Here is a 14,298-nt window from a genome sequence, read left to right as displayed (position 1 = left end):
ACAGCTTCTGAGGACTTAAGTATGCTCACCTTCAACAACCAGTGATTAATATATACATGTATGCATGCAGTTCTTCTTTATTTGCCTTTTCATGGTTGCACAATAACATTCACGTTTTCAAAAATGCACGCTAATTATTTAACTAGGTTAATTGACAGGAGGAAGGATTCAAGCGGGAACACACTGGAAGCGCCAGCCTCACAGTGCACTGCTCGTCCTCCAACTGCTTGGTCTGCCCCTTATGCACCCGTCCCAACGTGGCACCAGGATGACATCACCACTTCGGGAAGTGATGCAACCAGAAGATAGGCAAATACTGCAGTAACCGCTTCGAAAAGTGACTGCACATATAAGCATGTCCCCATGATACCAGATCCGAGATGTAGACTGAATAAAAAGATAGTCAGACGTTTTAGTAGGCTTTCTTTTCCTGCAATTTGTGCACATCCTTGCTGCTGCTCTAGCGCTATTCACCAGCTGGAGTACAATTCCAAGCCCTTTGCACATAGCCAACAGGTTATAGAATTAATCACTTCACCCAACCAAAACATCCATCTTGTTTGAATGCTGACAGCCACAACTGTCCATTCTAAACGCATTTCTATATTGTTTTATGCTGATGAGAAGATTTCAAAAGGCTTGGAGCTAATCTTTTAATAAAAACAAAAAGAACTTCTGTTTTAGAGCTTCTTTTTCACTGACCTCCTCTTCAGGTGAAGACTCAAGCAACTATGAAGTTCTGAGGACAGAGCTTAAGTGGGCTGTGTTCTTCCGGCTCTAGGACCTGGCCGCAGTTAAAAACGGATTTTGAAAGTAGTCCTTATTTGGTCCTATATTCATATCCTTCACTGAAATAAAAACTGACAGATTTCTGAGCAATGACTATAGAAAACATTAACGTAAAACTTATCAACAATTTAGTTGCCCAACTGCGTTAGTTATTTCCAGGATAGTGTGCTTCTGTATATTATTTTTCGCGCAGCATATTACTCTTGTAAAGTGGCCACTCTGCAGAGCGCACAGAGCAATGGTTAAGTATCCAAGGTTCAAATGTGATTCTGTGAAAATGCTTGTGGTGTAGGTACACAGTTGTCAAAATATTAACAAGACGAAAGTATAAGAAAATACATTCCTTAAGGGTGAGTGGGTGCATTGCATGTTTTGGGTAGTGACATCTGGATGCAATAACAGAAAGTTCTGAGAGGAACTAAAACATTGGTTGGGTTGCAGGCTATGGGAATCATTAAAATGTAGTTCATGTGTTTACATCATGCCCTTAATTACCTATGTCACTCCTCTTTTAAAGCTACCTTCAAACATTTTCATCTCACTTAAAACCCTGACTGAGGAGCACATCGCCTGGCTTATACTGTTGAGCATGGGCCACGGATCATAACATCCAGGACTAGTTTTTGGTATGGGCAAGCTGCGTGCAGGCCCAGGGCCCGGATCTTCAGAGTGTGTACACAGAGCTGTCTGCATTAGAATCTTCTAAACAGCAGCACCCTTCTCACATGGCTACAGTTATTCAGTGTAGGGTACTTTTAATGATATTTAACATGGTGCATATGCTCCATTAACACTTTGAGTCTCCTTCATTGCCCTTCCATCTCCCTTTCAACTCCTGCTGCCACACACATCAACAAGCTCTCCCCAAAAAACAACATGCCATCAGCATGATGGAGATAATCTGTCGTGAGTTAGCTGAGTTGGGGGCGAGGGAGTGAAAGTGTTTGTATTCAGAGACCAGTCACTGCTATATATGGCACACAAAAGGGGACCCCTCATTTTATTCAGTAGCGAGGGTGCCACATATCCGTACGCTCATGGCACTATTCGAGCGAGGGCTGGCTCTGATGACATGTATTCTATTCCAGAGTGTGGAACACATTATGATTTGTAATTCTATTTCAAGTTTGGAATTGTTAAAATGGTGTCTTCACCATTAAAGGAGTAACAGAGAGATGTAGCAGGAATGAGAAGTGTTTTTGAGGAAAAACACCAGGAGGTCACGAACAGCAAATCTGCGTTGTCCGAGTGGCCAACGGAAAGTGAGTTAATTTTTCGTTGAACACTCCAGCACCGCAAAAGCCAGAACGTGGAACCTACATCAACTAAATACATTCTACAAACATATTCCTGTGACAGCGACATGAAGATTTCTCGTGCCACTGAACAACATACATTACATACGGTATATACCACATCATCTTCCCCTTAATAAACAGAAGAAAACAAAACAAATAAATTAATATGTATATAAATGTTGCAGCATTAACAACTTATACCAATAACATAGAAAACACCATTACTGTAAATAATAATCCTTAAATCTAGCAGGAATAGATGCATTACTATAACCTCTAGAGGAAATTCTTCCAGAAGTGGAACCAATTGAACCATTACTCTTTACTCCTGAAGATGAAGAATCAGAGGTATACACATCATCAGAACTGGAAATATCCTGAAAAGTGTAATCTGTTACTTATGAACATGAAACATTAGAACTTGGACTGAAATCATCAAACCAAGCACTGTCACAAGCGTCATCAAACTGTCTCTTCTGAGGACAGTTTACATCGAAAGAAGTTAAATCTCTCTAATAACACGCTAAGTTGGTCTGAAATTTCGTTGGCTATTCTAATAACTGCTTCAATGTAAACATTCCATGATCCCTCAAAATTCATAGAGGGGGTTGCCGCAGGTAAATTGTCAGATGTTGTTTGACCTTCATAACCAAGAGGACTAAATAAGATTGCCAATTTTCTTTGAGCTTCAAATTTTGGAGCATCAATAGCAAACAAAAAAAATTCAAAATTGCGCAACCAATGTTTCCAAGCAATAGGTGGTTAACCTGGTTTCACTACAAATGAATTGAACAAATTGTAGAGAATTGCTTGCAATAGTTATGTAACTAGGTTAAAAATAAATGCATATATATATGTAGCAATTTAAATAGGTGTGAATGTCACCGCAGCAGTTGAAACTGATACACTCCTCGTGACAGGCTTAAGGTGTGCGTTTAAAAGAGACTCCTCTTGAAAGTTAAACTATAAAAAAAAAAAATGTACCTTGAACGTGGCTGGGAGGCTTAAGGTGTCTTTATAGAATAAATAGATCATCCAAACTAAAATAACCGAAACAACAGTGACAGCGATTAGAAAAATTCAGCTCTGATCACAGCTGAACTTTTTGCTGTCCGTAGCGTGGTGTTTCCATGGCACCTGCATGTGTCAACGCAGTGTCTCAAATGCTGATGCTGTGTCTTGCGCAATAAGATTATGGAGGAATGTAATACCTACTCCCCCAGCACAGCCGCAGAAAATTAAGCCCCAAACTGCCCAAAGAAATGGCAAAGTGTCAGCATACACAGACAAAACAGGAGGCAAACCAGATCCGTTTGAAAAACAGCAAGCAGAATGTCCTCCGAAGCGAGTTAAGCAGGAACTCTGAAACATGTAAAATCCAGTGCTTAAAAGGGGACATGACGCTTCTCCAGCTCGTCGTCACATGTTAAAATGGTGTCTTTACCATCAAAGGAGTAACACAGAGATGTAGCAGGAATGAGAATTTTATTTGAAGAAATACACCAGAATGTCACGAACAGAAAATCTGCATTGTCTGAGTGTCCAATGGAAAGTGAGTTAATTTTTCGTTGAACAAACTAGCACCGAAAAAGCCAGAATGTGGAACCTACATCAATTAAATACATTCTACAAATATATTCTTGTGACAGTGTTGGCACGTCGGTCCTTCATAAGTAAACTTACAAGGGGACGCGTATAGGTAAATGAACCTTTTGATTTGTATAGGATGTTCTTACCTTAGTTTTCGACACAGAATCAGAAATCAATGCACAATAATCAATAACCATTAGTCAAATCAATAATCAATGGAGTCAGTAAATCTCACACACCATGAATCTTCAGTCATGAATAACCACACCTTGAGTATACGTTTAGTAAGTTTATTCCATATTCATTAACAATACTAAGTCATGAATTTTAATCATCACCTCTAATCAAAAATTCTAATAACACTTGTTAATCAGCAAGTTGCAGAAGACGTGATATAATCAAAGCTTGAATCAAAGGACATTATAAAAGGCATCAACACACGACATTAATAAAACCCAATTCAGTAAAACTACGACATCCATGAAGTTCAGCACGATAGTCCGTCAACCATTTGTCTCTATAATTTGTCAGTCGTCATGTGAGTAACCTCAGCTAACACCAATTAGCATCAGCATGTGGGGATTCATGCAAAACAATTTAGAACACAAATTTGGAAGACATCTACCTAAAGAAAAGTATTAAGTTAGTGCAGTTGGTACCTAGAAAGAAAAGGCATAAAAATGCAATTCAGTCATTGTCGTATCTACCTATCCACGGTATGGGTCAGCAAGCAGAATCAGTCTTCGTCCTCAGGTCATCAATCAATCAGCAACACATCAGGCTCACAATCAGAGAGCATGAGCCCAATGACAGAATTCTCAAATCTCCTCTCCTCAATATCGCAGTATAATCTTCTTCTGAATAAGTCTCTCTCTGTCACATTGTTATATCAAAGTTCCCCAAACTATCCCTCAATTTCCAATTGGTCAATTAATCGTACGTTATTACTGTACCCAATAAAGTCCCTTTACCAAATCTATGAATTCCAACATTTCACAGTTCACATGTCGTTGATTGGTCTGCTTTACGATGTTCTCATCATCCGGCTCGTCAGGTATCAAGTTTGTTGCATCTTCGTCTCCAGTCAGTGTCTTCATTGTTCGTGTCCTGGGAAAGAACCCTTTGCACACTTTACACACATTTAGTTACTTTACAAGAGACCTCATCTCCTGTCCGTCGGATACCATAAAATGCCTCTGCTAAGCATTTTATTAAAACAATGAGTATTTCACAGTTAGTTCACTCTGTCAGCATTTTTCATTAAACAATAAGAAATACAGTTTCTGCGTGAGGCCTGGCAAAACTGGGCCAAGACACTCGCTAAGTTAAGGCCTACAATTAATTAAGCAGTAACATAATTCATATCCTTTAGTGTGACATATTACTACATTAATCTGATGTATTGTCAATATTTCTGGTGGATTAATTATATTTTAGTACATTTCGTAAACACTGGTGGCCATTCTCCGAGGTCACATTTTCAAATGTGCACATTATTTTTCTACGTTATTCATTTTTCTACATAAGTCATTATTCAAAATATGTAAACATTCATTAATAATTTCTAATTAAGACATCTGCGTCAGCAACACAAGGATCTCTCATGCCGCTGAACAACATACATTACATAACATATATACCACAGGAATATTTGTGTATTCTTGAAGGAGATGTATTTAAGTGTTTATTTTGATATGGGCTGCATGATTGCAAGGCTCTACTATCGGCTATTGGGCTGAAAATGGCTGGATGGCTAAGGCAGCAGAGGAGCTGGTTGTGGGCTCTACTGCTATGAACTTAAGTCTGTTGTGATAAAGCTGCTCATTTTAAGATTTTGTTGGAGTGCACCTACTTTACAACATTTGGCGACGACCTGATGAAACTTGGAGCTCACACCCCAGCTCCTGACACATCGGTTGCCGTGACTGGGGCAGTTTATGTGGTCTTTGCTACATTTCTTCTGTAAATGGCACTGTGAACGAACTCTTGTGGTAAGACCTGCCACGGTTTAGACCATCATTGTGTGCGGCTGCTTTGTAGGATGTTCCCGGTGGAATAGTGAGGGCCAACAAACAACACCGTGCGTGCAGTCTGCGAGACAGCTGATGGCATGAGCATGTGACGATTCGCGAATGCGCTGCTTGAATTACGGAGACTCACTCGAGATGGTTGATCACATGATTGTGTATTGACTATAAGATGCACTGCCTAGGCAATGGCAAAGAGTGTGTGGATGCAAGAACGTCCAGGTCTTAATTAACTGCATTCTCAGCCCTGAATACCCTTCAAAACTTAAATATATGCTATATTTTAAAGAAACTTGATTCTGCACATGTACATTTGTTATGTTTTGAAATTGCTATAATCAAAACAAATAAAATAAACATGTTTTACATTAATTCCAGCAGAGTTGCCGATTTTAACTCATTCTGTGGCTAATTTAAATTACTAGAGTAAAATGCTTTTGACATGGCTTCAAACAGTTTTGCACAAATGTCCGTGGTTAATTTAAATTACTAGAGTAAAAGGCTTTTGACATGCCTTCAAACAGTTTTGCACAAATTTCTCCTTTCTTACAATGTCCTGGGAGACCGCCTCTCAAGTGGAGTGCCTGGCTCAGATATTTTGAAAATTACCTAATTGCTGCTGCTGCAGACAGATTCCAGCCTAAACGTAAAGCAGCAATTCTTTTCAGTCATTTAGGTAATATAGGCAAATATCTGACAATTTACCTCATGTTACTCTGCCATCTGCTGAATCTGGTGACTGGAATGAATATTCTGAAGCCATTTGCAGATTGAAACAGAAATTTGCTGTAGAACCCAGCATTTTGTTGTAGAGGCTTAATTTTTTTTAAGAGAAAGCTAATTTTGGAAGAACCCGTGGAAGAGTTTATTTCTGCATTAAGAGCCCTCACAGCCACATGTAATTTTGGACCATCGTTCGAACATCTGCATAACAGACCAATTTGTCTACAGTTGTTTTTTGAAGAAAATCCAAGAACATCTGCTCAGTTGTAGAGACCCTTCACTTGCAGATGTTGATGAGCTTGCTAAAAGCATTAAATAATCTTTACGTTCTACACGTATGATGAAACAAGAGCAAGATCACATCACTAAGCCTGTTGTGAATGCAGTAGAAGGAGCTGAACATTTTTAAGCCATACATTTGAAGGATAAGAGATTTAAGGGGGGGGGCATCTTTCTACTAATACACTTTGTTTTCAATGTCATATCTGATTAATTTTGCACAATGCCCTGCTATGGGTAAACACTGCATGAAATGCAAAACGTTGGGTCATTTTCAACGGGTAGGTAAGTCTGGCAAAAAACCAAACAAGGTACATAGTATTGACGTAGAGTATGAAAATTAATCCTTAGACTTTTCCAACATACCTTTAACATTGCACTCTGATGTTTCCAATGCTAAAAATGTTGAGGATCCAGTTTGTAAAGTTATGTTATGTTCAAAGTTAACTATAGACATGATGTGTGATTCAGGGGATCCAATAACTTATATTTCAGACACTTTGTTTAATCAACATTGTGGTACTGTTCAAAAGTTAGAAGCCCCAGATATACATCCCAAAGCATATGGTGAGCAAGATAGTGGGATTCTTTGTGGATCAAGTGATGTGTCTTGGGAGGAAAACGATAACCAAAAGCTACATAGCCATTATGGGAAGGCACATAGTGGGCTGGCAGGATGTAGCTAAGTAAGGGTTGATGTTGGTCCCCAGGGCTGATCCCCCGATCAAAATTGTAAATATGCCTGCCTTTTGCATTGAGTTGGGTGAAGATTCTCATCCCAAAAAAAATATTCATGAACTCTTTTGTAACAAAAGTGGGCACATAAAAAATATACTCAAAAATCAAGTAGAAGTAGCTCCCATGTCCCACAAAAGTAGACCAATTTCCTTATGTATCAGACCGTGTAGGAAGCTGGTTATGTATATACTATATCAAAATGAGATACAGTGTGCACAGAGTCCAAGTGTTCCCCAAGAGGCTTGACAGAGGCAATAATAGATAATACTAATGCTCTATTTGTGGTAGTGTGGTCAAGCAGTTAGGCTTATCAGAGGTTAGTGTTGAGCATTTGTTGTACACACACAAGCAATAAGTGAAAACACACACTCAATGACTCCAGACCAATAGGTTTTTATATAGAAAAATATATTTTGTTCATTTATTTCTAGAACCACAAGATTCAGTTTGAAGGTAAGTATATTAAATGAAAGGTACTTTGCATAGGTAAGTTCCGTACTTTGAATCAAATCTACAATACATACAGTTTGTTTTCTTTACAATGGCAAAAAAGCTATTTTAAATGTGGACACTGCAATTTTCAACAGTTCCTGGGGGCAGAAAATACAGTACAGATTTGGAGGTAAGTAATCAACATACAGACTCAGTCTCCGGGGCATAGGCAGCCCACTGTTGGGGGTTCAAGATAACCCCAAACACCCAGCACTGGCAACACAGGGCCGGTTAGGTGCAGAGGTCAAACAGGAGCCAAAATAACATGGGTGCCTATGGAGACAGGGGGTACTCTGATTCCGATCTGCTTGTAGGTAGGTACCTGCGTTGTCAGAGGGCAGACCAGGGGGATTTAGAGGAGCACTGAGTGGGCCCCAAGTAGGCACCAAACATGCACCCTCAGTGGCAAGGGGGCAGCTGGGTGCAAACAGGGCGTCCGGTTCCCAATGGAACTTAATGGGTGGACCCGAGGGGTCACTTAAGACGCTGCAGGCGAGACACAAGGGGGCTTCTCGGGCAAGCCACCGACCGGACAGGGAGTAGGGCTGCCTGCTAGTCACTGCTGCACCGGTGGTCGGTCTCTCTCGAGTCTGGGGGTTGCGGCTGCAGTGCTTCTCCAGGCATTGGAAATCTTCGTCCTGGGCAGTCACAGTCAGAGGAGTCCTCGGGATTCCCTCTGCAGGTGTCAGCGTGGAGGGGTGGAGAGGTCAGCCCAAGGTGGACAGCTGGTTGGAATCGCCTGGGGGTCCCCTCTGGCTGGCTGGTTCGTCTGGACACGGGCCAGGGGCATCAGGTGTAGAGTAGTTTTGGACTCACGCTTCTGGAGTGAGGTCGGAGTCCCTATAAAGATGGTTGCTTTTTTTTCTTGTTGGACAGTTTCCACTGTCCACAGGAGTTTCTTGGTCCTTAGTGATGCAGGTAGTCCCCTGGAGGCTTTTCAGGGGTCGCTGGTCCTGCAAAACATGTTGCTTTTCTTTTGCAGGGTCTTTGAAGCAGGAGACTGGTCGGTAGGGCTGGGGCTAAGTCAGCTGGTGTCTCCTTTTCTTCTCTGCGGGGTTTTTCAGCTCAACAGTCCTTCTTCTTTTCTTGAGGTCATCAGGAATCTCAATCTCTTGGTTCAGGGAGCCCTTAAATACAAGATTTAGGGGCGTTTTAGAGTTAGAAGGCAGTAGCTAACGGCTACTGGCCCTGAGGGTGGCTACACCCTCTTTGTGCCCACTCCCTTTGGGGAGGGGGGTGCATTCTTATCCCTATTGGTCCTAATCCTTCAAAGCAAGATGGAGGATTTCTCAAGGAGGGGGTCACTTCAGCTCTGGACACCTTAGGGGTGGTCCTGGCAGAGGGGGTGACTCCTCCTTGTTTTTTCTAATTATCCCTCTGGACTTGCCGCCACAAGTAGGTGCTTGTCCGGTGGGCAGGCATCTCCACTAGCTGGAGTGTCCTGGGGCACTGTAACACGAGGCCTGAGCCTCTGAGGTTCACTGTCAGGTGTTACAGTTCCTGCAGGGGAGGTGTGAAGCACCTCCACCCAGGACAGGCTTTATTTCTGACCACAGAGTGCACAAAGGCACTCACCCCATGTGGTCAGAAACTCGTCTGGAAGTGGCAGGCTGGCATACACCTGTCAGTCCTACACTACCAGGCTGGCTGGCATACAGGGGGCATCTCTAAGATGCCCCTTGTGTGCATTTTTCAATAAATCCCACACACACTGGCATCAGTGTGGGTTTATTGTGCTGAGAAGTTTGATACCAAACTACCCAGTATTCAGCGTAGCCATTATGGTGCTGGCAAACTCCTAGACCATATACTCAGTATGGCTACCCTGCACTTACAATGTCTAAGAATTGACTTAGACACTGTAGGGGCATATTGCTCATGCAGCTATGCCCTCACCTGTGGTATAGTGCACCCTGCCTTAGGTCTGTAAGGCCTGCTAGAGGGGTGACTTACCTATGCCACAGGCAGTGGTCTGTGGGCATTGCACTCTGAGGGGAGTGCCATGTCGACTTTGTCTTTTCTCGCCACCAACACACACAAGCTGCAAGGTCATGTACGGAGTGAGGGGTCCCTTAGGGTGGCATAATACATGCTGCAGCCCTTAGGGACTTCCCTGGCCACAGGGCCCTTGGTACCAGGGGTACCTTTTACAAGGGACTAACTGTGTGCCAGGGCTGTGCCAATTGGGTAACAAAGGTACAGTTTTTGGGAAAGAACACTGGTGCTGGGGCCTGGTTAGCAGGGTTCCAACACACTTCCAATCAAAGCTGGCATCAACACTAGGCAAAATGTGAGGGGGTAACCATGCCAACAGTGACATTTTCCTACCGACAGGAATCAAGGTCACTTTTGGACATGATGGTTAATAAAGGTATCATCGAAATGACAGATTCATCCGAGTGGGTAAGCCCAAGTTTAATTGCTTGGAAGAAGGATGGGGACATTGGATTATGTGCTGACTTACACCAATAAAAACATTGTTATAGATTCTCAGCCGCTTCCTAAACTCCAGGATCCGCTGGCAAATATCGCTGATTCCAAATTTTTCTCATTATTGGACCTTAAGTTGGCCTCCCCCAAATTCCTTTTAACGACAAATCACTGGGTTTTAACAACATATGTAATCCCATTTGAGGCATACAAATTTTGCAGACTACCATTTGGCCTAGCATCTTCTGCTAATCTCTTTCAACGTCTAACGGACACCATCTTGGAAGAGGTGTGTGCAGTTCCGGCCTTCCAGGGTGATGTTCTAATTTATGCAAAAACACTGAAAGAACACAACCAATTCTGGAAAACATTCTGAACAAATTCAAAGAATACGGGATCGCCCTTCGCAAGGAGAAGTGCAAAATTTTGGAGGCAAAAATTATTAATTGGTTCATTCCATTGGGCCTGACAGAATTTCATCAAAGTTTTCCCTTATTAAAGCAATTGGTGGATCCGCCGCAGGTCAAGCACAGTGTGATAAAGACACACTACACTCATTTCTTGGGCTCAGTGAATACTACTCACGGTTCGTGCAGTAATATGCGTACATTGTGCAGCCCTTATGAAATTTATTGAAAAAAGGGGTGAAATGTATTTGGTCAGATTCTGTTCAGGGAGCAATCAAAAAGGTCAAAGAGTTAACTCTGTCTGCTTTATCTCAATTTGTTTCAGGACATAAGTGTGTACTTACAGTTGGTGCGAGCCAAATTGGTTTAGGTGTTGTATTTTCTCAGTTATCACAAGACACGGAGAGCACACTATTGACTTTGAAACACATTACAGCACCATTGAGTGAAAGGCATTAGTTTGCCATTGGGCTGCTGAGAGGTTCAGATTGTACATATGGGGCTCAAATGCTGACCTTTACACAAATCACCAACCACTTCTTCACTTTCTAAATGGTTCTGGAGAGGCTTCTTCAAGGCTAGTCAGAATATTGTCTGAATTACAGAAGTACAACTGTGCTGTGAAATACATTCCTGGAGGAAGAAATGACAGGGCTCACTGTCTGTCTAGATTTTCTTTTGATGATGAAGGATCTAATATTTTAAATGAGGATGAATGTGTTGTTGCATTGGTAGAAGATAGTGTTGGGAACAGTGGTGTCATCACACATAAGCAATGGTTGAAGGCTTTTGCTCAAGATCCCAATCTAAGCAGTGGCAACATTTATGAAGGTGGTTTGGCCCAAAGGGAAAAATGCAGAAACATGTGAGCTCTTTTGCTATGAACTTAGGGTTGTTGCAACAAAGTTCCTCATTTTACGTTGGAGCGCACTACTTTACAACTAATCCATTGAGGTGATAGATCAAAAGCACCAAGGCGAGTCAATAATTGCATGCAATCGCCTACATAAAGCAGCTATTAACAGAGACGCAACCGGGGACCAATAACTGATGACCAGGATACAGATCTAAACAAAGAAATGAGAAATGCCTCGAAAAGAACGCGCGAGCAACCAAGGAAGATTGCGCGATTTTGGGTTAGTATTCCGCTTTTAATTCCTTACCATTCTATAGCGTGTACCTCCAGCTTGTATTGAGACCCACACAAACAACAACAACAACCCCGACTCCCGAGTTCTCTTTTCCGTTTCCTGGATCTGAGTTTAACCAATCAGAAGCGGAGCCACATTGAATAATGTGGGCCGAAAAAACTTCCTTTCCCAGAAATCGAGCAAGGCGACGTCAGAGCAGTCACATGATGTTCGTCCAATCGGCTGTGGGCTGTCAACGCTGCAGCCCGGTGCTCGGGCTGCTGCTGGTGCGGGATTGTTGGCTACTGAGAGCCAGGCGGCGCGGGGTGGGCAGCGGCAGCACGAGTAGGGGGCGCGCACAGCCCGGCTGGGAGCGAGGGCCGTTGGCTGCCTGGAAGGCGGGGTGATTCGGAACAGAGCAGGAGCCGGTATTTAGCTGCAAGCTGATGAAGATTTGAGATGTACAACGACTACCACTTCAACGGTGGCGGAGGTAAGGAAAACCCACGGGATGACCTACCCATTTGGGATTAGCGAGAGTTTTGAAAGTGAGTGTTTGTCATACCCATCCCTGCTTCCAGGCAAGATAGTGTAACTTGTGCGTGTGTTTGTTTCCCTGTTGCTGCTCTCACTCGCCCTTGCACTCAATGCTGTTTCTAGTTCTTCATCGAAACTTGCATATTGCCTCCAAAATGTCAATATTGTGTTTTCAAGAGCTCTTTATGCCTGGCCGGGGAAGCCGGCAATTGTGTTACAGCAAAGAGCCAACGGTAAGCTCCCATCGCTCCCCCGACCCAAAACCCGTTTTCTTGCCTTAACACCTCTTTTGTTCCATCATCAGTTCGCCTCAGACCACTCTGTCTCTGCACACGATGCATACCTGTGCCCCAGGAGGGCTTGAACGGCCCCTTCCACACTCCAATTACAGACTTACATAAGGAATCCACCAACTGCCACTTCATCGCAGTAGCACTTTAACTCACAGTACGCCACCCTCTATATCATATACAGTAGCTTCATCACTTTAAAAAGACAATTTAATATATCAGCTCTGAACATATGCACAACGCACCTGATGTAATTGCTTATGGAAATTGCTGTTGGCTGTTCCCAACAGTTTTGACGGATCCGTTTAATTCTTTTATTATTAGCGAGCAATGATTTCCCTTTCCCTACCATATGGAGGCTTTAACCCGATCTAGAAACCACAAACCATTGCAATACTATGCATTCCTCTTATCTGAATCCATACATGTGGACAAGACCTCGTGTTCTTAAATACCAATTGAATGGTACTTTTGCTACTGAGAACCGAAGATGTAACTGAGGTTACTCAACTTCCCATCTTTTATCCCCACCTCCTTCAGTAGCCGAGGGGAGCAGGACTTTACCACACACTTAATCACCGGTTATGTGTGCAATGTTTTATCTGGCGGCCCACTGCCCCCTCACATCCCTCTGATTAATTGATTCATTTTCAACGAATTTCTGTTTGGCACAATGTACAGTAGTATTTGTTGTTTTGTATACTGCAGATTACAAATGTAACTGTCTTCGGACATTTGGCATGAGTGTTTATTGCCTAATTCGGGTAGAATGTGTGCAGTGCTAGTATTCAAATTTGCAGGGGCTATCAGCCGGTGCTTGGCTCATTAAAAGTGGCCACCATTTTACTCCTTCTGGAAAAAATGCCTAGATCCAACTCTGTTTGATAATAATTACTACTTCCCAGTATTGTCAAATACCTTGGCTCCTGTGCTTCAGATACCACCTTCTTAGGCCCAGAGGTGTGGACATTTCTCAAATATCTTCCTGTCCACGGGATGAAATGCTTGAGAAATCTGCTTACCCTTATAACAATCCACTTGCCCTATGTGTTACCATGCAGGTAGGTAACACATTATGCCTGAGTTCTCATACCTTTGGCTTATGTCAGGGTTCATAATATGTCAGAGTTTGAATTCTAGCAAGACTGTGAAGCTGCCACATTTCTGATTACATCAAAAACGGAGCTTGCTTGTTAACTTCTCCCCCCAGCCAATGTAGAAAAACACTTTTTTCTAAGTATGCCCAACCTAGTACTTCATTTGAATCATTAACACCAGTGTCCACAAATCTCTCCAAGTATGAAAAAGTTAATTATTTTTTATTTTGAATATCTATAACACATAAGAGTTGTTTTACGACTACCTCGCCGCTTCATCAGGGCCACATGTTCAGAATTGAATCTTCCATGTACCAGTCCATATGTATGGAAATTATGTTCATCCACTAGGTAAATGTGGATCTCTCCAAATCCGCAGCAATACAACGGCTTAGTGCCATCCAACGTCTCTCTACTATGTCAGAAAATCGGTATCTAACTGTTAGATCATGATTTTATGATTCCCTGAAC

The 14,298-nt window shown here is 42.4% G+C and overlaps 1 protein-coding gene across 5 annotated transcripts in view; it reads left to right on the top strand.

The window, feature by feature from the left end:
* Positions 1-12,171: 12,171 nt before the first annotated feature.
* ENOX2 (ecto-NOX disulfide-thiol exchanger 2) overlaps positions 12,172-14,298 on the top strand; it is a 1,066,406-nt gene continuing 1,064,279 nt past the window's right edge. Inside the window, exon 1 of one of the 5 annotated variants that reach the window (XM_069214160.1) lies at positions 12,172-12,396. In XM_069214160.1, the coding sequence (XP_069070261.1) occupies positions 12,363-12,396 (34 nt within the window). In that variant the 5' untranslated portion in view covers positions 12,172-12,362. The remainder of the gene's footprint in view (positions 12,397-14,298) is intronic. The other 4 variants (XM_069214117.1, XM_069214142.1, XM_069214108.1 and 1 more) reach the window with 4 other exon arrangements.

The sequence above is a fragment of the Pleurodeles waltl genome, chromosome 2_1 (genome assembly GCF_031143425.1).
Source record: "Pleurodeles waltl isolate 20211129_DDA chromosome 2_1, aPleWal1.hap1.20221129, whole genome shotgun sequence".
NCBI classification, from domain to species: domain Eukaryota; kingdom Metazoa; phylum Chordata; class Amphibia; order Caudata; family Salamandridae; genus Pleurodeles; species Pleurodeles waltl.
Note: the sequence above shows the minus strand (reverse complement) of the source record. Positions and strands in the feature narration are given on the sequence as shown.